Source organism: Apiospora kogelbergensis, assembly GCF_038363985.1.
Source record: "Apiospora kogelbergensis strain CBS 113332 chromosome Unknown utg000005l_segment0_segment0, whole genome shotgun sequence".
NCBI lineage: Eukaryota > Fungi > Ascomycota > Sordariomycetes > Amphisphaeriales > Apiosporaceae > Apiospora > Apiospora kogelbergensis.
The window spans coordinates 5,661,957-5,685,107 of record NW_027117422.1 but is presented as its reverse complement, the minus strand read 5'-3'; the positions used below and the strand labels follow the sequence as shown (position 1 = coordinate 5,685,107).

General features: G+C 54.1%; 8 protein-coding genes across 8 annotated transcripts; 3 read left to right on the top strand and 5 right to left on the bottom strand.

Moving 5' to 3' along the window:
- Nucleotides 1-636: 636 nt before the first annotated feature.
- PG998_008524 (Eburicol 14-alpha-demethylase) lies at nucleotides 637-2,272 on the bottom strand (the record flags this gene model as incomplete). The annotated part of the gene is made up of 2 exons (XM_066875340.1): nucleotides 637-1,200; nucleotides 1,244-2,272. 2 exons carry the CDS (start codon nucleotides 2,270-2,272, stop codon nucleotides 637-639), a joined length of 1,593 nt encoding a protein of 530 aa, XP_066731285.1.
- A 1,295-nt stretch (nucleotides 2,273-3,567) lies between these two features.
- On the top strand, nucleotides 3,568-4,083 carry PG998_008523 (uncharacterized protein; the record flags this gene model as incomplete). The annotated part of the gene is made up of 1 exon (XM_066875339.1): nucleotides 3,568-4,083. The coding sequence occupies one exon, from the start codon at nucleotides 3,568-3,570 to the stop codon at nucleotides 4,081-4,083; it is 516 nt and encodes a 171-aa protein (XP_066731284.1).
- Nucleotides 4,084-4,470: 387 nt separating this feature from the next.
- Nucleotides 4,471-6,660, bottom strand: PG998_008522 (major facilitator superfamily transporter; the record flags this gene model as incomplete). Its single annotated transcript, XM_066875338.1, has 8 exons — nucleotides 4,471-5,019; nucleotides 5,142-5,353; nucleotides 5,424-5,586; nucleotides 5,648-5,891; nucleotides 5,945-6,113; nucleotides 6,178-6,234; nucleotides 6,294-6,315; nucleotides 6,394-6,660. 8 exons carry the CDS (start codon nucleotides 6,658-6,660, stop codon nucleotides 4,471-4,473), a joined length of 1,683 nt encoding a protein of 560 aa, XP_066731283.1.
- Nucleotides 6,661-8,430: 1,770 nt separating this feature from the next.
- PG998_008521 (uncharacterized protein) lies at nucleotides 8,431-9,069 on the bottom strand (the record flags this gene model as incomplete). Its single annotated transcript, XM_066875337.1, has 1 exon — nucleotides 8,431-9,069. The coding sequence occupies one exon, from the start codon at nucleotides 9,067-9,069 to the stop codon at nucleotides 8,431-8,433; it is 639 nt and encodes a 212-aa protein (XP_066731282.1).
- A 1,183-nt stretch (nucleotides 9,070-10,252) lies between these two features.
- On the bottom strand, nucleotides 10,253-12,100 carry PG998_008520 (uncharacterized protein; the record flags this gene model as incomplete). The annotated part of the gene is made up of 3 exons (XM_066875336.1): nucleotides 10,253-10,708; nucleotides 10,820-11,160; nucleotides 11,266-12,100. 3 exons carry the CDS (start codon nucleotides 12,098-12,100, stop codon nucleotides 10,253-10,255), a joined length of 1,632 nt encoding a protein of 543 aa, XP_066731281.1.
- An 892-nt stretch (nucleotides 12,101-12,992) lies between these two features.
- PG998_008519 (uncharacterized protein) lies at nucleotides 12,993-15,349 on the top strand (the record flags this gene model as incomplete). Its single annotated transcript, XM_066875335.1, has 4 exons — nucleotides 12,993-12,998; nucleotides 13,955-14,239; nucleotides 14,351-14,775; nucleotides 14,845-15,349. 4 exons carry the CDS (start codon nucleotides 12,993-12,995, stop codon nucleotides 15,347-15,349), a joined length of 1,221 nt encoding a protein of 406 aa, XP_066731280.1.
- Nucleotides 15,350-16,321: 972 nt separating this feature from the next.
- Nucleotides 16,322-18,193, bottom strand: PG998_008518 (NCS1 nucleoside transporter; the record flags this gene model as incomplete). Its single annotated transcript, XM_066875334.1, has 5 exons — nucleotides 16,322-16,674; nucleotides 16,746-17,006; nucleotides 17,053-17,429; nucleotides 17,476-17,549; nucleotides 17,630-18,193. The coding sequence occupies 5 exons, from the start codon at nucleotides 18,191-18,193 to the stop codon at nucleotides 16,322-16,324; spliced, it is 1,629 nt and encodes a 542-aa protein (XP_066731279.1).
- Nucleotides 18,194-21,968: 3,775 nt separating this feature from the next.
- PG998_008517 (uncharacterized protein) lies at nucleotides 21,969-22,805 on the top strand (the record flags this gene model as incomplete). Its single annotated transcript, XM_066875333.1, has 1 exon — nucleotides 21,969-22,805. One exon carries the CDS (start codon nucleotides 21,969-21,971, stop codon nucleotides 22,803-22,805), a length of 837 nt encoding a protein of 278 aa, XP_066731278.1.
- Between the last annotated feature and the right edge of the window lie 346 nt (nucleotides 22,806-23,151).

Genomic DNA, 23,151 nt, shown 5'->3' with positions numbered 1-23,151 from the left:
CAGAAGCCTACTGGCGCGAGTAGTACTTTCTGGGGTAACATCCGGTCCTCAGTGTGCTCGGCGCGCTTGGCGGCTGGGTTCGCGGTGCCGTGGCTGACCTTGGCGAGCGCCTGAACGACGTAGTCCAAGAAATTCCAAGAAAACGGGTGGTCAGCGCCAAGGGCACCATCACAAAGGCGAAGTACAAGCCAGGCTGCAGAGAATCGAACCGCGAATTGGTGAGCTCAGCAAGGACTGCTGGGCTCATCTAGATACACGGACAGGCCACGCGACAGCCCGTTATCATAGAAGAAGCCGATTATCAACGTCCAAAATGAGCATCACCGGCCAATGCAAGGTGGGTTCGAATATTAATACTTATTATTGGGATATCTAATTATCTATTAGAGCAGAACAGGGCGCCTCATAAGACCATATACCACCAAGACCCTAGGCATCCAACAAGCAAACACCAAGCCTGATCAAGCTCTCTCAAGCTCAGCGAAGCCCCCCCAAGTCTGGGGTTGCTCTCCGCCAAGCCACATACGTAGCCATGCCAAGCTCTCTAGTGTCTTGTTGGTTCCTACCGTCCCGGCAGGCCCTGCTCAACCGTGTCATATTTATTCATTGTGATGCAGCCACAGCTCAACAGGCCACTCACGCCTTAGCCTTCTTGCTAGGGTTGCGCCTCGTCCACTCGACCACCGACGGCGCCTCGGGCTTGGAGAACATGGAGCTGTAGTCGGTCTCGGGCACCTCGCCCTCCCACTCCTCGCAGACGGCGAAGCGCATCTCGCGGACGAAGGTGGCGACGATGGTCTGGAGGTTGACGAAGGCGAACTTCTCGCCGATGCATCGGTGGCGGCCGGCACCAAAGGGCAGGTAGGGGCTGCGGGTGCCGCGCGACGTGAGGCCATAACCATAATCGACCGTGTCCGCCGTGTCGGCCTGGGAGCTGGCCTCGGTCCGTACGCCCCACTGCTGGCTGCCGGCGTCCCATCGGTGCGGGTCCCAGGTCAGCGGATCGGGGAAGTACGAGGGGTCGCAGTGCGTCATGAGCGGCGATGCCCCGAGCACCTTGTCCGGCTTGATCACGTAGTCGGTGCCGGGCACGGCCAGAGGCTGTGTCACCTTGCGCATGATGATGTGGATGGAGCCGTGCAGACGCAGCGTCTCCTTGATGACGTTTTGCATGAGTGTGAGCTTGTCCAAGTCGGCGTACTGTAGCGGGGGGAGCCTTGTTGCCGTTGCCGAGATTCTTGACTTGTTCCTGGTACAGCTCCTCGACGATATCGGGTCTTGAGGCGAGACGGAGCATGATCCAGGCGCTGCTCGACGAAGAAGAATGTTGACCGGCCATCATCAGCGTGATCATGATCTTGGCGATCTCCAAGTCGGGCAAGGTCTTTCCATCCTTGTAGACGCAGTTCATCAGGTTTCCAATCATGTCGTGGTCCTCGTTTTCCAACTTGCCGCTCCTCCGCCGCTCGTTGATAACATCCATGTAGATGGCGCACATCTTAGCATGCGCCTTGTCGCGTCGCCGGTTCTGAGGGAGGGGCAGCCAGGGGGCAATGAAGTTGATCGGCTGGAAGCCCTGCTCCAGGTCGTGGTATAGGTCGGCGAGCTCGGCCGTCAGCTTCTTGCGCACCTCGGCTCCTTGCAGTGTACGGCCGGCGGTGTAGAGAGTGATTTCGGACATGGCGGCGGAGATATCGAAGATGCCATTGGCGCCTTGCAGGGTGGGGTGGCTGTTCATGTAATCCCTGACCTCCTTCTCGATCAACGGGACGTACGACTCGAGCGCCTTCTGGGTGAGGCCGAACTTGATGAACTTCTTTTGCTCCATGAGCTTGGCGTTGGGGCAGTCGTAGACGACGCCAGAACCGAAGACGGGCGTAGTCAGGGGCCCGTAGATCTCCTCGGCATTGAGATCCTTCAGCTTGCCGTTGAGAATGAACTCGTTGCCTTCGATGCCGAGGTACATGGTGATCTTCTTTCCGAAGAGGATGAAGGTGAAGAGGTCGCCATGCTTGGCCCGGCAGCGCTCATAGAAGGCGCGGGGGTTGGTGCCGTAGGCGACTGCATTGCCGATGTAGGGGACCAGATGGAACACGGTGGGGGGCTGTGACTTGGACCGGGGGAGGAGCTGGCGGAAGATGTGAAGGGCAAATACAGACAGTAAGAAGCCCAAGGTGTACCAGACGGTATTGGATATCGAGACGAGCTGTGTTTCCAGCCAATCCCCCGAGGGGAAATGGAGGACAATCAACGGCGAGTGGGCTTTGTCCATGGTCGCGGCTGGGTTGATGCAAGGCGGCCAGACAGAGGGATCTTGGGTAACATCCTGCTTCTTCCCAATGGGTTGAGGGGAAAGCCGAAGCTTATCTTGTACTTATTCCCATCCCCAGATGCATCGTACGACGAGCTCATCGGCCGGTGTAAGTCGCCGGGCACTGAACCATTGCGTCGGTGACAGGCTTGGCATCGGATTCGTATTCGTATTTGTGGCCCTCGCTGGGTGATCACTTCAGTAAACAATTGTCGTTTGGGCCGTTTAGGACCCTTGCCCCACTAAACGTCGCGACGGCGCGGTCAAAAATAAGGGGTATGGTTCCAGCTCGTGCGATGCTGCGATAATTGACATGTTGGATGGGATGTTTCGCCCAGGCACCTTCCCTAGCGCACCCCATTAGCCAGCTGGCCCAGCACTAAACTGGCCAATTGTCGCAATCTCATTGCCAACTACCGCCATCAGCTGTTCGATTCGGAGATAGTCGTTGGAACGTTAGAACGGCCGGAAAAACTTTGAAGCAACGTCAATTGAATAGATCGACTTCTAGAACGAGTGTCTGATTCCTTGATGCAAAACAATAAAAACCTGCGAGGTATCGGAGGCAATCTTCGTGTTCGCATCCTACAGGCACGGTCGGTGATCACCTAATGGACACTTCAATGCGCTAGCCTGCTGACCGTGTATCCGATAAACTTGAACATGATGACATCGAGATTTTGCTAGTAGCATTGGAAGCAACATTGGAAGCTGCGTTGATGCCAAAATCCCATGGCAACAAAGTTCAATCAGTACTGGGAGCATCGATGGCCCCATTGCAGTAGCTGCGTCGCTACCTAATAACAAGGTAGGCAACAAAACTTAATCGGATGAAATTCCTGGCTGCGCTTCCACTTGAGGGTCAAAATTGTATGGCAGACTGTGTCGTCGCAACTCCATCCACCGTCTCTCATGCTTAGATCACCACATAAAAAGGACAAAGTTGTCGCGTACCGATACCGTCATTTCTGGTGCTCAATGAAGCCATCGAGACCTTCGCATTGATCAGTACGACGAGAACCAACACTAGAAGGAGCGGCCTCTGTAGCCGTGAGAGTACCATCAACAGGAGTGGGCGTATTCAAGCAGCGCAAAACCACGTCCGAAGACCAAAAGGACACAAGGACCGCACGAGCTGAGAGCAGAGGTAGAGCTTCTTCGACGACCTCGTGATCTAATTGAGGGCTGAGAAGTGCATCCGCATCCCTATTAGAACGGCATCGCATCCCGATTGGAACGAAGTCGCATCAGCAACCATGTCGTCCATAAGCACAGACAAGAAGGTCCGTAATGTGCCCTGCCCGAAGTGCTCACAGTGGTTTTCCAAGAACTTCTATCTCCAGCGACATTTGAAGCATGACCAACACAATGTACTCGACTGCCCTTTCCCACGCCCTGGCAGGCCGTGCGAGAAGGTCTACACCAATTACCATGCCATGGTACGCCATTTGCAGGACGACAAGGATGATCATGATGGCTTGGGTATCGATGCCATTCACAAGCTTGTCGCCGAGCCCTCACACATTGGATTGAAGCCCGATCAATGGGTACTGGCACTGTTCCGCACCAAGAAAAGTGAGAGACTAAGAAACAAAGCCACCGGAAATAGCGACGAGCAGGGCGGCGAGAACACTCCCGCGCTATGGACATACGACCTCGGCCCCCAAAAGCCGCGCAGTGGACAGGAGCCTCTTGGCGATGGCGACCCGATGGAGGTGGATGGGGAGGATGATGGATACACGAGCGAGCCTGAAGAGTGGTGGAGGGAGTGATAACTTTTGCAATTCGAGAAATGAGACGCCATATGCACCCCAACATATTCAACGTTTCAATATCGAGCAACAGCCCATCTGGTCACCCAGATAAGTTACATTCAACCCTAGAATCAACCCGTGATATGACATATTGCAGTGTATATGTCTTTCTGTCCGTTTGATGGCCACAATGGGGTCATGGGGCCCATCGAAGCCTACTATCCTACAAGCCTCCCCTGGTTAAGGGTCCTCCATCGTTAATTCAATAGCCCCAGGAGCTATTTACATGATATCGTCATAATCCTCCCTTAACAACTTTCCTTTGGTATAATTTCTTCATATCTTCCACGCCAACTGTCCATCTATATCTACACATGTATGGCCTGCTCCAAATCACATTAGACATTACTGCTTCTTGGCGATACCACCCGAGGTCCAGCCACGCAGGCGTTTGCCAGTGAAGAAGATGGCGGGGATACCGAGCGACACGACCAGCAGCATCGTGGCGAACCCGCCCGCGAACACGGCAAGGTTGCCGTTTTGCTCGATCCAGGTGGTCACCTGGGAAGAGAAGAAGAAAGAAACGAAAATGCGCAGCGACGAGACGTTGGTCAGCACGGGGCCCGCCCACTGCGGATACGACTCGATGACGAAGGAGTTGACGAGGGTGAGCGAGGTCAGCGCGCCCGACAGGATGAAAAAGGAGCCCAGCAGCAGCACGGAGAAGTGCAGGTTGTTCTGCGCCGCGACGCCGAACAGGAAGCAGCCCGCGATGCCCAGCACGAAGGGCAGGATCAGGTTCGGCAGCGAGTACTCGGGCTCGCGCTTGCCCTTGCCCAGGACCTGCGACATCTTGATCGAGAGCTTGTCGGCCAGGGGTCCGCCGAAGAAGTACACGATGACGGTCGCGAAGATGGAGGGATGACGGCAAGTCCCGTCCACTCGAAAGGGATTCTATCAAAGGGTGAGCCCATAGTCTGGTGATGATGAAACGACCAAGTATTATTGTCGCGGGGATTTGCTTACCCAGCTGCTAGCAACGAGAACGAGATGATTTGACCGATGGACTGCTGCACGATGCTGAAGGCCGAGTTGACCAGAGTACCAAATATGACGGCAGGGAACATGGTCGTTTTCAGGGTATCGATGAGCTGTTTTCCAGCTTCTAACCATTGGAAGCCCAAGGTAAAGAAGCCTACGTTGTCCTTCATTGTCCGCTGCCCGTAGGTGGCGTAATCCAGTTCGGTCCGATCAGCACCTTCCGATATTGGGTAGATCTTCTCGCCAGCTGAACAAAGATTGCAGGGTCAGCATCATAAGTCTCGATCAAGGGACGGTGGTGATGTTGGAAGTATTACCAAGTTCACGGGCAGATCTGGTCTTGCGTGTCTCGGGGACGAAGACGATCAGCATGATCCATGCCACGACGCCGAGGATCGATGTGCTCCAATAGATCCAGCGCCACGTCGAGTTGGCCGAGATGTACGGGGCGAGGGTCCCGACTAGCACAATCAGTGGTCCCTAATCGCCTGCGTCAGATGAATGATCTCACGGGATATAAGCTCGCATGGTCGTGACTTACTTGGCTGGCAATGACTGCTGACATAGCGCGATTGCGTTGGTGGAGGAAGACCATATCCTGGACGATCAAGGGCAAGAGAGCCTCGACAGCTCCGGAACCCAGGCCGTGCAAGATGCGGGCAGCGATATGCGCCTGAAGGCTGGTGCTAGAACCGGCCCAGAAGCCCCCGGCCCAGGAACAGGTCGCCGTAAAGATGAGGACGGGCCGGCGTCCGATGGCAATCGAAAGAGGGATCAAGAAGTAGCTTGCTATGCCGTTCGCCAGCAGGGGGTGGTGGCCAAGAGGGCGACCTGCGACAGCGGGAAAGGGGTGACTCCCTCGGGAACGATGGACAGTGGGTTGGCCGGGTCGGACTTGAAGTTGGGATCCTTGAGCACCTTGGTCGGGTCCACGCCCGAGTACTCGAGCAGGAAAACGGGGAGCAACCCCGCGATGGCAACTTCGGCCGAAAGGGATAGGGCGCCAACTGACTCATGAATCAGAAATGGGACGGGCAGTAAACTGAAGGTTGAGATGGCAAGTCGACTTACACAAGCACATAGAGCCAATGGCCACCCATTTTCGCCAGTTAGGAAGGTTTAGGGGATCTGCGCCGGGCGTGTTAGCATGTCGGAACCGTATCCATGCTTGTGGGGTTGCGACGAACCTTTCGGGTCTGGGGTTGGTGTCTATTTGGCAAACCGAACAACCATGATTAGCACAGCACACCACCGACAAAGGGGCACATGAGATGGGGCGAGACGTACAGGAACCAGTCTAATTTTCCCATTTTCGTCGTACAGACTCGTACTTCCTACCACCTCGTCGCCGCCTGTCTTGCTGTCGGCACTGTGATTCTTCTCAACGTCCGTGCTCCGCACTTGGACTTTTCCGTTCTTGAACGTCTTCTTCATTGATTCGCCGTCTTCGTCGTCGGACAGCCAGGAACCGCTCGTGTCCGGCCGGCCGTCGGTGTCCCGCATGTCCATTTGGACGTTCTCGACCCGCTGGGGCCAGTACGCTTTCGTCGTCATTATTATTAAAAGGGGTGATCGGTCGTCGAAAGTCCAGCCCGGCTGGATGAAGCGAAGTGAAGGTGAAAGGTATAGAATGTAGGTGGAAGGAGTGAGTGTCTATTGCCAGATAGCGCGCTGGGCGGCAGCAGCCCTCCCGACCATGCGATTCTCGAAGGCATGACTCGATTAGATATACCGACTGGCGACTTTGATATTGAGCTCCTAGTTCTATTATCGTTGCGAGCGATCATGGGTTGTAACGACGGCCTGACGTAGGCTGCGCAAGCTTCGATGATATGTGGGGGCCGACATGTATCAGCATCTGCTAGGGCTGAGCGGGCGAGCGGCAGACACAGACGAGAAGAGGGCGTTGCTGAGAAACATGATTGGCAAAGATGTTCTGCCGCGCACGTTTACGACATGGCGCTATGGAACGATGCAGTTCCTTCCTTGAAGGCTTGTCGCGTTTGAAGCGATCCGCGGACTTCCTCTCTCGGGGAGCACCTGCACATCCGTTGCACGATTTTCATGCTTCTCTGCGTCCATCAATGCGAAAGCGCACTCCAAACACCCCTAACGCGCTTTTACAGTGGGCTAGCCGTCCCCTAAACTTAGTGAGTCTGGGGTGCCGTAGGGATGCGACCTTGGAAGACTTGGCCTACCAAGCTAGCGACTATCAGTGGGGCAGAAGCCAGTAAATCCCCTAAAACGACTTGAAACGACTTGTCGAAAGATGCCCCTGATTGACAATTGACGATAGCAGAACGGCACTCAGAGTTCTGCTCAGAGGCCAGCGAGGCCAGCACCAGCCACACCTTCAACCAGAGCTTCGAGAACGTTGAAACGTCCAGGGCGGCAGCTTGTGGGCGTCCACGGTTCAGCCCGGCCGGAACCCAGCCGACTCCGAACAAGCAGTTTGATTCCCAGACAAGATCAACGAATCATTTGTGTTGATCACAGGAACAGCCACGGCACTTCTTCTGCGCAGCCATGTTCAAGTCAGCTCATCATGAACTGATGTGTCTGCCGAGGCGCGTCCTCTTGCTGAATCTGGCAGTTTGTTTTTCGTATCGAATCGATTCTGTGCAGTGCTTGGCCGAAATAGAGTTTCTGTCATTTCTCGAGGAACCACATCAGTGTCTCATGGGCAAACAGCAGATAAGCGAGGGGCGGCAAACAAAGAGGCTGTGCGAAGTTGACGGTACATGACGCTGGCAACACGAGCATTTATGCGTCCCTGGCTTCAAACCTACAATTTGTCAAGAATTTGGGTAGTCACGTTAAGATTCCACCCCACACTTACTCTTTGCATGGCGGGGTCTCAATGGCCTCGCGGACTTACGACTCTTCCAGATGCGGCGCACACGATGATGCACCAACAGAAGCCGGCCAATCCTTTGTTTGGTTGCGCCACAATCAGGACATCTTCTCTTACACTGGCCACACCGATTCATAGCTCGTTCGCACTCTGCGCCAACGACTCAATCGTCCCGAAGACCCCATTGAATTCTGACCACAAATTGACCAGGCTCACACTTCTAGGCCACGCTTTTTCACAGCATGTTTGATTTCGTTGGTGACTGCTCAATACATACAACATGCTATGGGTTGAAAACGCAATCCCTGGCCCAAGTCGACGGCGAAAGCAGGCCCAATTCCGTTGGACCCCTAACACTCCATTCCGGGGCCTGGCGCCAGACAAATCCATCCATCCGTCTCTCTTCTACAGCGCATTCATTCTTGTTGGCTGCTCTCCTCACGGAAATCATGTTGAGAATCAACTCCTGCCTACTCTGACGCCTCAATGGCATCTTCTCTTCTCTTTTCTTTCCGTGCAAGGCCCAAATCCCAACGATGCTTGATCGCACCGGGCCTATGTTCCGAGTCGATATACTGCTGTCGGGTGACCTGGTCTGGAAGGGATCCCCACTGAGTGGTGCTGAATGCTTTCCACATCCAATCGTCGGGCGTGCGGCAGGCGCCGAGCTGGTGGTAGGTCACGACCTCGATTCGGTACTCCGCAAGAACCGCGAGACTGCTCATTCTCGGATGGCGGCTCACTCTCGGACGAAGGCTCATCTTGAACGTGTAGTCGGTGAGACAGACCGAGCAGTGCCCCTGAGATTCGTACCGTGAATGCTCGTTACCGTGGTGCCACGCGTTCCTGAAGGCCGTAAGCTCGGGCAGCCCCTGCGGAAAGTCCCTGCTTGGTGCATATGCATTTGTTCCGTAATGGCTGCAGAACAGTATGTCAGGCAAGTACTCGGGAGCTTCCCATCTATCTACAGTGTATCGGACCGACAAAAAGCATTGGTCTTCCAATACAGCGATAGTAGGTTGGAATTGGATGGTACCGTCTTCGGTCTGCAGCGGGTGGAATGCAGGTCGGTCTAATCCCCGTCCTTCCCCATAGAAATGCTTGTTCATGATGAGCTGAAAAAGGTGGAATGCGAAGATCCATATGCCAAGTTTAAAGATATGAGGGGATAATAGCTCCCAGCACTCCTCTGGAAAATAGAGCCAGGTATCCGTACCAATCGCGTGAAACGCCCAAGTTTTGCAGTAACGATGGTATCTACCACATACGAAGCAGTAAAAGCAGCGATCGCTCACATATTTCTCGAATGCATGGCGAATCGCTCTCTGCTCGGCGTCGGTGGGGTTCCTGGGCTTGAAGACAGCCAGTACATCCTTGCAGGTCAAAGATAAGGCGGCGGCTGTTGCTGCGGGCAGATGGTCCGATATTACCTTCAAGACATCCAATGGCTGATTGAGTAAGAGGGAATCGACTTGCGGAGCTGTAGTTCTTGGGTTGTTTGTCTTCATTAGCCGCCGAGTCCCCAAGGCACGAGGAGTCGTCTCGACGAGGGCGAGGGCGTTGCTCATCTTGATGACTTTCATTGAAAGATTGTCGGTGTGAACTTGACAGGAAATCTGAAAAGGCTTCCAGTAATATACCAAACACTTCAATATCTCCAGTAGGGATAGATTAACGTTAACTAATCGACTGGGACTATTCGAACCCAAATGGAAAGCAAAAACTGTCAACTCGGGTTTCCACAACCATGAAAAGTTATTGTAAGAACTCTGGGTAAGAAAGTACAAACATCCTAGTGATACCCGAAAACGGTAAAATCGCCCCTATTGGCATTGTAGTGTTCATCCTCCGTCGTTTACTAATTGTGCCCTTATTGAATCTGCGATAGATAACCATGGATGTGGATGGAGATGCCAGTCAGGCCATTATAAGGTAGCTTTCATGCTGTGGTACCTCCAAAGATGGATGAGCGAAGCCTAAAGCGTGGCACGGTAAAGGTTACTGTAGAAAGGACAGTCAATATGGAATATCAACCAAATATATACGTACTAAACCTAGAGTGTGTCGTTCAATGAATAATTTCGAGACAAATGATACCAGGAATTCGACGGGGCCAGGGTAACTTAATCATGTATGCATTATGGGTGAAAGTGATTATCTATTTACAGGAGCCTTACTCCAACATCTCACCAACTGATGACGCACTGTTTACATAAAGGTTATCCAAGAAGCGCAGCCGGCAATGGCATGCGTGACGGCCTAACTCCAAGCAACGATTATCCTCATCCTCGTCTAAGAAGACTGAGCAATGACGAAATCCCGAATCTTGACGTTGGGCCCGGGCCAGTTCTTCTTGGCCCAGCCGAACCACATGGCGAGCGTGAAGATGAGCACGAAGCCGACCATGGGGGCGCAGTAGTTCATCTCGGCGGGCTCGACGGGGGTGCTCTGCGGGAAGGGCAGCCATACCATGATGTAGAGGGTGTAGACGAGGGCGAAGCAGTTGATGGCCAGGCCGAAACGTCCCAGGTTCCAGCTGCCGAGCTTGAGGTCCGTCTTGTTGAAGCGCGCCGAGATCATGCTGGTCAGGCAGATGGCGTAGCTGAAATAGAGCGCCCAGCACGTCAGGCCCGTGATGGCGTTGAAGACGATGTAGGTGGTGCCGCCGATGTTGAGCAGGCACAGCAGACTGACGAGAACCACGGTCAGGCACAGGGCTCGGACGGGGACTCGTAGCTTAGGGTCGATCTGCGGACAAGTTAGCAGGTAAATCAGGGAAGATACAGTCAACAGATAGTCGACGTGGGGCGTCTAGTCGAGTGCATATCAATGGCCATGTCTGAGATGAGGATGACTTACATAAGAAAAGTATATCGGCAGGCCGCCATCTCGAGACCAGGCCCAAGTCAGTCGCGAGACGGACGCGATACTGGCCAGGTTGCTGGCAATACCGTTGAACCAGTAGAGCGTGTACAAGGCGGTAGTAGCCCTCGAGGACTTGACCGTCCGGAAGATGACATAGATCAACGGCGGCAGCGACGAGCCCATGACCTCTTCGACGGGTCCCATGGCGACCAGGAAGACGGATATGTAGACCAGACCCATCAGGCTGTTCATGAAGATGGACCAGAAGATGGCCCGCGGTACGGCCGACTTGGCGGCCTTGGTCTCCTCGCTCATGTGGATAGCACTGTCGAAGCCTGCAGTTCGTGGGAAGAGCCCACCGTTAGTTTCATTGGTTCGCTATGGTGGGTGTAAAAAAGGTATAATTTGTCAGGGTGGCGACGTATGTTCTTGGCACGTACCTGTCAAAGCCCAAGTCAAGGTGATCATGCCCAGGTTCCAAGACACGGCGGGCTTGTCCACCCAGCCGGACGTGGTGCTGTCGAGGAACAAAATGTCGGAGGTGTGACGGGTCCCCATGACGGGGAAGAGGATGATGAAGACGATGAACATGGCAACGTGGAGCACGCCGCCCGTCATCTCGACCCAGGGAACCAGCCGGAAGGCGAACATGTTGAGCATGCCTTCAAGAACGCAGAGCGCGATGACCATGACCGACGTGTGCCAGCCGCCTGGGACGTAGTCCGGGTGGGTAAACTGGATGAGGCCCTCGAGCTGGATGATGACGCTGTTGGCGATGCTGGCGAGCAGCGCGACGTAGCCGAACCACGTCGCCCAGCCCTGCAGGTAGCACATGAAGCGGCGGATGCGCTTCGGGGCCAGGTGGTAGGTCCAGTGGTACTGGGCGCCGGCGACGGGCTGCAGCGAGGCCATCTCGGCAACGGACGAGGCCTGGGCCCAGGCGCCGGCGAGGGCGAGGAAGGCGCCAAAGAAGAGGGCGCGCGGCCCGCCGTTCAGCAGCGCCGACGTCATGTTGACGTTCCAGCCCTCCCAGGTGCCCATGTAGGTCAGCGAGAAGGCGAACAGCTGCGACATGGAGAACAGCCGGCGCGTCCGCGTCTGGTTGTGCACCGCCTCGTCGGCGACCGAGGAGGAGGCGCCATCGCGGCTCTTGTCGTTGTCGTCGGCGGAGGCTGCCGCGCTGACCGAGGCCGACGCGCTGTCTTTCTTGTTGTTGCCGCTGCCATCGTCCCGGGCCGCCCTCGAGCGCAGCTCGATAAAGTCCTCCTTATCCATGGTCGGGCTCAGGTTGGACTGTGTACGGTTGAGGGAAGAAGGAGAGATCGGCCGCCAATGCCTGGGCAATAATAGAGTTTGGAAGGGCGCCGAGGGATCAAAGCGAGCGATGCTACAGGGACGATCAAACGGGAAAGAAAGCCTGGAATGCGACGTATGGAAGTTTTCTTTCACTCCCGCAGGCTGCGCTGCTCCGCCGCGAGAGGGGCGATAGTCACGTGTGAGTTGCTGCAGATAGGTATCACCACTGCCGATGCACTGCTACCTCCAGGGTACTTTGGTTTCTGCGGCGCCTGCGGTCCGGGATCATTTCCTTCCGAGGTATTGCCATGCTATTATTAACTCCTGGGGGATGCAGGCCGTATATCGGGGTATATACTGAATAGGCAACATGTTCGGCCCTAGAGGCAGCGGCACGGTCGGACGACATCCGGAGACTTGACTTGCGCAAAACCGTAGGGCGGGCTGACAGGGAACGTCTGCCCATCCCAAGGGCGATGGCCATTGCGATTGGCTTGATGGGAAAAGAAGCGGGCGAGGAAGGCTTCATTAAAACAGATCCAGCCAAGAGCAAATGTAACATGAGCCGCTCATTGCGATGAGCCCTTGCAAACTGCACGAAACGGTGTTAGTAATCGACTCATGCTGGGCTGCAAACAATAGCGGTCTACCAATATTATTGAAGGTTCCTCCATTGCCCCCCATCTCCTCCTCCCCCAACGGCTGGACGTCGCTCGGCCAATTCCACCTGACCCCTGCCAGGACCCTTGGTGATGGGCTGTCGCTCGTGTCTCTTTTTGGCCGTAGCTCGCCTGCCTCTTGGGCGACAATTCTGGGGCCACTCAAATGATTTCCCCATAGAAAAAGGCAAAACCCCAAACCCACGAAAACCATGAATGTTGGGCATTTGGGTGTTGCCCGATCAGGATCAGCCAGATTGGCCGATACGGGATCCGGACTGTTTGCTGCCAACGAGATGTCGGAGATGGCATGCATTGCCGTTATTACATGTCTGCATCTGGCAGACAGCAGCAAACATTGACAGCCAAGCTTCTCGGGAGAAGGCCAAGCGGGAGAAAAAGAAACTTCTGACATGACATGATCCCGCTGCTTCCCGCGCACCACTGTCGGGGAACCAGGGGCCAAGGGGGCGCGGGGGTGGTGGAAATTGCAGCAGGCCCTGCCAGCGTTGCAACGGGGGCCCGGGAAAGGTCTAGGCCATGTCTGGGCAGGGCTCCGTACGCAGAACCGTTGTCATGCACAATCGTTGGCCAAGTCGGGCAATATTCGTTCGTACTTGGATGAGCCTTTATCTGCCGTGCTTGAACACAGTCATCGTGGCCTTGGCAAACGTGGGCACAGCGAGATCCGTACGCTGATACACGTACATATGCAAGGTGATATTATGGCCGGAAGCGATAACCGAGAAAGAGCCTGCCCAGACCTGCCCAGAAACACAGCCAGATGGTTCAGCTACTCTCCCCTGCCCAAAGCGTGAGGAGACGAGGCGAAGCGCCCAGACTCTGTTGCAAAATAGAAACACAACGCAGATTAGGCAACCGGACAGGAAACATACAAGGAAAGGATTCCGAGTGCGTTGCATCGATTGCATTGGCAGATCGGAGCCCGAAGTGATCAGCATAGATTAGGTCGACGTCCTCCTCCGAATTCGTCTTTTTGGTTCCCCTTTGCATCTGGTGCTTTTTCTTCTTTCCACCTCTCCATCAACCAAACCACATCGCTACTGCACTCCGCTTTGTCGTCTCGATCCCCCTGGCTGCCCGACCTGCTCGACTGGACTTGAGCCCCAATTGCATTGGTATGGCTTAATGCCAGCTATTATGGGGGAAGCAGCTCGATCTTCACGAGGACGCGCCACTCTATGCTGTCACCGACGACAACCATGCCGCCTATGTCGTCGTGCCCTCGCTCATCTTCTTCGCCTATGCTATCATCGCCGTCGTAGCCAAGAACGTCCTGCGATTCAAATGGACCACCGTCAAGCTTCACGATATTATCCTGATCATTAGCACGCTCCTGCTCGTTGCGCAGACGGCATGCGTCGTTCTTTCTTGCGATGCGGGCCTTGGGAGCCATTTGAGTAGTCTCTCCAACGAGCAGATCCGGCGTTTCAACCAGGTACGAGTTTATACTGTTCAGCACCTATCTACTACTTGATCTCGAATGCATTCTTCTTGCATTTCACCAGCCTGCAAGACGTTGACTACTTACTAACTCAACTCATGACAGCTCACATTTGCCGCCGATCTCCTATCGCTTCTGGCGCAGGCCTCCGCCAAGATTTCCGTGTCGCTCCTAATTAGCGTCATCTCGAACCAGGCGTACCCCTGGAACCACAAGCTGACAGTGCATGGAATCCAGCCATCGCGTCTCTTCGACGCGAACCGAATCCTTTTCGGTCTCATCGCCGTTTGCTCCGTCGTCGGCGTCTTCGGTCTGAGCCTGCAGTGCGGCCTGGGGGCGCTCGCGGCGCCGTGGTCCGCTGCGTCGCTCGGTCACTGCTCGTGGGGCGGCGAGATCTGGTGGTTCAACGGGGTGACGGGCATCATCACGGACCTGGGACTCTGCCTGCTGCCCATTGCCATGATGTGGAAGATACAGACCAGCTCAGCCGTCAAGGCTACTGTCACGGTCCTGTTTGGTTCGCGCATACTGTGAGTCGCCTTGCCCGCTATCTGCACCAACCAGCATTGTAGCATTTGACTGACTATACGGAAATGCAGCGTACCCCTCCTCGCACTCCCTAGTATCGTCCAGGGACCGCAAGTGACGAGCGGCAGCGGCGCCGACATCACCTGGCTGGCCGTGACCCCGACAGTATGGCACCAAGTATCCATCAACATGTCCGTCCTGACCGCGTGCATCCCGAGTCTCAAGAGCTTCATAGACAGCCTGACGGGCTCGACTTCTGGCCTACGAATTATGCTTCCCTACGAGTACCCGGACATCTCCAGTGGGAGCCACAGCCACGGTGTCAGATCCACCTTTGCGGCCGTCTATAGGGGCTCTCGTCCAGGCGAGAACACCACAAAGGTATCCTCAGATCGAGGAGCCCGCTATCACCGGCAGGAGAGGAAAAGAGGCGGGGGCTGCAACGGAGACACGAACGAGAGCTACGGGCAAACGGAGAGCACCCAGGATCTGACAGAGGGTGTGATCCATCGGAGTGACCAGGTCTCTGTCACCTTCGAGCGGTTGTCGGGCGCTTGGTATAAAAACACCAAATGATACAAAGCACTAGAAACATAGCCAGTGGAATACACACTGCAACTTTACGCATGGACGCTTTACGAATAGGATACGGCCCAAGGATAGAAAAGTCGTGGTTTACCGACAAATAATTTACAAAACATACGAATAATAATTGATAGCTATAGAATCAACTCTGAAATGAAAGCACATTGCGCCTTTAAGAGTCTTGCTGGTCGATCCAGGTAGTTTGACGGCTATTACGCCCATCCACCCTTGTTGATACCAAACATCCAAGAACGACACGTAGATATGCCACTACCAGAAGACGTCGGCTGTGCCACAACGAGAAGCTACACGCAGGTGAACGACAAATCGTGGTTGAGCGATGACCTCGCTGTGTCCAATGCTACCTGCCGACAGAGCCTATCATCTGTCGTTGCAGCGGGGAACTGTATGCCCCCTAATTGTTTGATCAAGGATGCCAGGGAGCCGAGGCCGTATAGGAATCCGCGGCGCCCCTGCTCTCGTTTTCCAATGACCCAAACAAGCAGCCACTGCACCTTGGGATGGCCAGATCCTGCACCGTTCGTACCTCTCATTCTCGATCAATGGAACGGAACGATTATATTCTCCCGCTGCAGCTAAGTGTCACGCTTTAGCTTTCCCTTAACGGCACGTTGCTGGTTTCGATCCCTGTAGGTTGATGTGGGTTCGTAGACCCCTGCAAGGGCCAACCTCATGGCCCGCGTCTTGATATTTATTGGTGGTTAAATTTACGGGCAACCCCTGAGGTACATGAGTCATGTCCAAAGTATAAAATGCAAAATTTCAAACTTTCTCCTCTATAGCCAAGCGGTCGGTTCTGATAGCGGGTTATTGTTCACTTCTGATACTCAGGATTGCGGCACATAACACTCGTACCTGCATCTTTGTAAAATGGGCTTCTGAGACTGGGTAAGCAGCCATGCTTTAATAGCCGCCATAACCGTGACGGCACCATTACAAATTTCAAACTTTGAGCCCCGTGGCCCTTGTATCAAGTTGATTCTTCATATCCCCTGAAGTACTCTTCTCGCCAACGAGTGCGTCTCCTGGCGCGACTCCTAAACGAGCAGCTTCCTCGAACGTGAAAGTGTTGTAGTAATCGGCATCATCCGTCTCCGCCAGCCCAACGGGCGGTGCAAGTTTGTTGATGCCCAAATGAACCAAGAAGCTGACGGTGAAGCCGAGCGGGAATGCCAAGTTGAATAAATCTTCACACGCTTTGGGCACCTCGATCGCTGGGTTGACATTGTGGACGAAGCCCGGGATCAGGTACGAAAACCCCAAGATCCATGAGACGAAAGCCCGTACATTCACGCCTGTATCAGAGACCCCATGTTAGTAATAACACTCGAGATGGGTTGAAACCCGTGCTAGATAGGGGCCGCACCATTCCAATAATAGTAAACGCCACTCCTCCCCGGGTGGTAGAGGTCGGTTAACTTGACTCTCCGTTTCCTCAGCACCCAGTACTCGCAGGTCATGATGCCTACTATGGGGCCGAGAAACACACCATAGGCAGACAGGATGTTTATAAAAACACCGGCCGACGCCAAGAGCTCCCAGGGGCACATCGCGATGCTGAGGACTAAGACGACATAGGCCCCACGACGGATGTCGATGTATGTTGGCACAAGACCGGCCAAATCCACTAGTGACAAGTTAGCAGGTAGTTTCGACGACGGATACAATGATACTCACTGCCCCCGAAAAGCCGTCGTCGATCGTGCAAATGGCCAGTTGGCACACGAGCAGCCCGAGCCCCGCGAAGAACGCCGCCGCGCGCGCTCCGGGCGAGTACGACGTGTCCAGCCACCTCTGCACCAAGTTGGGCGGGTTCCAGATGGCCTCGCCATAGATCTCGCGCGACGCGGACGAGGCAAGGCAGCCGAAGAAGGGCATGATGGTCCCCAGCAGGATGATGCTCGAGTATTGGCCCAGGACCTGGTCCCCGGCCGGCGGGCGAAGCGCGAATAGTCGGGCTGGTTGGTCAGCCCCACCGCGATGGAGCCCACCACGGCCGTCGTCGCGGACACGATGCCCCACCCCAGCTCGGAGCTGCCCTGCACGGTGGCTGGCGCACTCAACAGAGCGCCGGCGCCGCGCGCCCGCAGAGGCACCATATCATGATGCTGATCATGGTGACGGCGGAAATGATGTTCATGTACAGGACGGCGAAGCGTAATCGCTCGGGCTTATCAAGACAAGAAACAAGTGAGTATGTGCTGTCATGACAGAAAAGGGGAAGACAGATCATTTCAGACAGAGGCTTACCTTCAACCACAGAATAGGTACCATCAAGAGATCGAAGATGACAAAGCCGACGAACTGCTTGGTGGTCATATGCACCGACTCCGGAAAGTGGTTCTGCATGTTCTGGTATGACGGGAAGATGGCGGCGAGGATGTTCTGCATGCAGAGGCCGCCCGTCCAGGACTCGACCGAGAACCACACCAGCGAGAGGATGATGCGCTGGATGAGGATGGCGTATTGGCCGTAGACGCCCCACACGTAGCGGCTCACCACGGGAAAGCCGATGTGCCACTCGGCGCCCACGTAGCCGTTGAGGATGGCCACGGCGGCCGTCATCAGCTTCCCAAGGAACAGCGCGATGACGGCCTGCCAGACCGAGAGGCCCAGGGCCACCAGAGACGCGCCGAGCTGCCAGTTCGATATGCAGATCTGGTTGATGGCCCAGAAGGAGATGTAGGCCCAGCGCGTCCAGGTCCGGCGGTGCGGGGGCAGGGGCCGGATGTCGTCGTTGATCCAGACGTTGGACACGACGCGCGATTGCGACGGAACCCGTAGGCGCACGGCAAGGGACGAGAAAACAGTCATTGCATCGTATGTTGGCCCCTTATCGAACAGACGAAAGGAGGAAGGGAAGTTGCAGCGAACCAAAGCAGCGAACAAACCATTCTATTTGGATAGGGGATTTGCTATCAACGCTGGCATTGCACGTGAGGGGTAAGACTAAATAAGCAAGCAGATGAGACAGCGCTATCGATACGTTCTGTGTAACCATGACCCTCGCTAGCTGCTTCCTGGGGTAAAGGCACCGACAGCATGATACTTGATTATTACCCGGTGTCCTGATCTGGGAGGTTGCTAATATGATGTGAGAACACACACCACTACGCTGCACATGAACCAGAGGGATGTGACCTATGAATAGCGCTGAGGTGACATCGGGGTATTACGACATTTCCGCTCCTCTGCCCCTGAACCCCGCGATCAGCTTCAAGCGGTTTCGTTCTTGACTCCAATCAATTAGGTCTGCTAGACCTGTGAGGCATATCAGAGTTCATTTGCAGAGCGGGCGATTACGACCTCGTTGTATTAGACGTTGTATTAGAATGGAAAAGGCATCCTCATTTGCAAGTCTCATTGGAATACTGCGTCCCCCGTAACGATATGCAGCGTCGTATCGACATGCAGTGTTCGTAACGCCATGCAGCGCTCGTATAGCCAACGGCAAGCACGCTGATTAAGACTCGAAGCGTCGGTATGCCAAATACTGCCTGGATTGGTTTATTTCCGTAGTGAGTACTTACCATCGAAACGAGCAATTTCCTGAGTCCAGGCATTAATGGATGGCGGCGCAAGGAGTCCTTCGACGCCGTGGTATGCTGGAGGTCGGCGGTGTCAACGGCCTCGAATCGTTTCTGATCGACTCATCACTTCTTTTGACGGTCCTATCCTCGATGAAAACTCCATGGGACGCGTCTTTCCCACGTAAACAATCTTTTACGTTGAAAGATAGAGTTAGAGCTGCTCGCCGACGACATGCACAGGTATTGGAAAAATACACTCGCGGTCCACGAGCCCAACGAGTTTGTTACATGCGTTATCGACAGCGGCGACGGCAAGATGATGCCCATGGCGTGTGAGATCTATTGTCAAGAGAGGCGGCACGTTGGTCATTCCTGTCAAATCCGAGATCTCTTTGTTGGCATATGGCCGGGACCGGGGCAAACAAGAACATCATCGCCTCTGTCCCTGGCTGGTTTTGCGTGCTTAATATCTCATGTGGCCGTATTTTGGGTGCCCGAGTTCAAATACAGGTTCAGGACTACAGTGTTGGGAATCACACGTTTACCGACGTGGACTGAGACGTCAGGGTCTCAAGAATGGTGAGCCAAAGGCATTTGGCTAAGATATTGAGTATCAGCCTTTACAGCCCACAAGACAGTATGTTGAGCCCAAGAAGTTATCGTGGAGTTTGTACCAGCAGTGGAGTGATACGAATGACCGCTAATGCCTCACTCCTGCAATTACTGCAGTTGACGTTTGCCATGTTAAACCACCAGGCGTGTCACCTGGGTCGATCCAGGTTATGCTCATCTAGACAAAGATGCATATCAACAATATTTCCGCGTTGAGTGGCGGTGATAGATAGGTGCTCTGATATTGAGCCTGTTTCTGATGGGTTGTCAAGAGTTGCTCGCACCTGTTTGAAATGCTTATATGAATTGAACGTCTTCATCCCGTGAGCCCTCTGTGATTCAACTAAACAGTCCAACACCTGTAGTTAAGCACTGATTCGGAATTTTGTCCTGCAGCATGTACACTATTTACTGATTTGACCAGACTTCCAACATTTATTAGCAGCATTTACCTCCAAGATCTCTCATTTCCTTTCGACCTTTCACCTCCGACCTTCCCTTCACATCACACAACACATCCTCATCCCACGCTTCCATCACTCCATCCTTCCCTCACATCCTTTCCTTCACATCATCCCAATACTTCCCTTACCATACAATTTCCCTTTCCCATCATACCCATTCTTGACCCGCTGCTTTGCAAGGTTTGGAAAATGTGAGTACTACCCTCCCACCTCAATCAAATGTGCTTCAGCCTTGTACCTCAACCCAATGCTGACTTGATCTTCACATCTAGATCAAGATGATCTGCACCGAGTTCAATCAACCCTACCTTACACTACCCCAAAGAGATGATACATACAACCTAGCTTCGGCTGTGTCCCTGGACCTTCACTTGTGGGGGAATAGTAATCTCGATGTGCGAGCTTTCACGATATGGGAAGCAAAGAACAAATCGCGATTCTCAACACCATTCATTTGTTTCCGCGGTACTTGATGTGAAACACCAAGTCAACCACCAACGAACACTTGTTTTGAAGGTTTCGTTTCCCTGTTCCAACGCTTTTCTTCCGGCTCTTCCACCAAAAAGACTCCCTCAGGGTAAGAGGGACCTGATCTGGCCTTTCCTCGTCGTCCCTAGTTGACCGGCGGGGCCCTGCTGTAGCGTCAGGTAGCTTTAACGGTCCTCATCCCGTGGCTCCCGAGAGTGTGACGGCTCGTTGTGCTGCGAAAGCGGCATGAGGTGACCGACCTTGGTTGACGCATCGGTGCAGGGTGGCTACTGCGCCGCCTGAAGCGTCTCCCGCAAGGGCGTGGCTATGGTGCCGGTTACCTTTTCTCTAAAGGGCCGTGCCTTTGCCGAGCTAATGCTTCGTAAGACGCAAAGACTCCGCTGGCGAACCGGGATAGGACCAGGTTCAAGCCCCAAAAGTCGACGTCTTTCATGATTAGACTCCGGGTCCAGCGGCTGTCAAAACGCGCGCAGCGTCAACGATCACCAAGGTTTATTCCGCGGTGTTCAGCCTCTCCAGGTTAGGGGTACACCCCCCTCGATGCGGTTCAAGAGCATCTCCGGTTGGACGCAAGTTCGACTGGACGGAAGAGTTGGCCATTGGAGGTGCGGTTCGGCCGGTCCTTGTTGAGGTGTACCTACTCGCCCGTCGACCGCATGGGTAAGAAAGGTATCGTGGATGAGACTCTGCTAACCATCAAAATCTTTTGTTCTCTAGGCTTGGTCGTGGCCTTGGACCCTGGTATTACACTGCCTCCAGTGGGACTAAAGACGGCCATCACTTTTATACTTTTTTTCATTGCATTTGCTGGTTCTCTGGCGATGTGAAGAAGAAGAAAACCGATCTACTGTACTTTTGTCCTCTACTGGTGGCCTGTCTCTAATGGCATCTCGTTGTACGTGGTATCAGTTACGAGACGTAACGAAATTGCTTGGACATTTGCGCCTTGAGTTGTGCTCATGGCCATCCTTAAGCAGCAATACATGATCAAACAAATGTCCCCCTCTAACAAGACAACCAAGCAGGCTGTGATGACGCATCGCTGGATGACGGCTTTGCCTCATGGGAGAAACTGCTGTGATGGAGGGTGTAATAGTTTGCCATGGGAAACCTGCGTCGTGGTGCGAGAAGAGGCTCTGTAGCGACTCATAACTCGGATTGGTGATACGAATGTAGATCCAGTGATTTTGCGTTATTTTTTGTTCAACGCGGACAAACGATAACTACACGAATAGCAGATGGAGACAACAAGTTTTGTTTTTGGAAACTTATCAACTGGTAATTTCTCTTCTTGTTTTCTGTGAGCTTTTCTGTTACATTCAATGTGTTTGGTAAGTTTATCTTGTCTATATAAGCAGCACCTAGCTATCGTGATCAGTCTTGCACCTGAGTTCAAGGAAAGGTACGAAGCATAGGTCTATCTCGCAAGCAAATTCCTACATATTGTCGTTTTCTCCCAAGCAACAGGATACAAGCAACCAAACGCAGAGCATAATGGCTACCCAGGATACTACTATTACTCTAGGACAGTTGGTACTTCGTCGAGAGGACTGCATCGAAGTAGACTGGGAGTCGGGTCCGATCCGTGCTCGGGAGGAGGAAGTCAGGTTCATGTACACCACCGGCTTACGAAACGCCATCGCTGTCGCCGTCAGCGGCATCTACCCACGTGTCCTACTCCGTAATCCCCTGACTGAGTATTACAATAGGTTCATGATGTGTACCACCGAAGCTGAAATGGAGAACAAGTACCCCGCGCTCAGGGACCAAGTCGAGGCCGCCAAAGCTCTTGGTCTCCAGGCTGTGATCGTCGGCGTGACGGCGCCCGACCTAGCGAGGAACCTCAGAGTGCCGGGAGATCACACGGAGGAAGACGTGTTAGCGGCCCATTCCGTCCAACGGAGCTTGATGCGCCACCTCCGCCGTCTCGTCGGGTCTAACATCGCAGTCGACCAACAGCCACAAATACACTACTATCCCTATCACGAATACTGCATGGAGGGCCATAACAAAACGATTGAGACATCGATGGCCTTGTTCCGCGACCGGAGCGTTATGGTCGAAAGTGCGGTCTTCGGGGGCGAGGTTCCGTCGGGGGAACACTGGCGCGTCTATGAGAGGCAATGGTCCAGTGCCCCTCCCAGTGCTGAAGGCCTTGAGGTGCCGTCGGGAAACAGTGATATTCCCGGTCCTGAAGTTCTTGCGGAATCGTCGTCACAATATTCCCGAGTCCGTGAGGATGAGCGACCGGCTGGTGCCGATGACGCTGGAAGGAGCAACGGCAGTGGAGGAAGCAGCATCAACGATAGGCCGCCGATATTCTTTCGGTAGGTATTTCGAGTAGGTGGTAAATTATGCCACTTATATCAAGCTCCCTTGTGCCGGTTGTTTGGGGCTGATGGTGGAGATGGCTTCGCTGCGCTAAATCAGCCGTCTCACGCCCAAGTCCTGCTAGTGGCCACTTTGTGCAAGTTTTGGCGGTGTTTGCACGCTGCCCCGCACACGACAGGCTACCATGGCAGCCTGGAATGCTGGACACAAGACACTATTTTAGCCTGGACGCCAAATGAGCTTCCTTTCTCCTATTTAATCATTCCATCCCGCGCAGCCCAACCTCGTGGGTGCAGTCTTCTCATCTCTTCTGCACTCAAGAAAAATGGCACAGCCTAGCACAAAC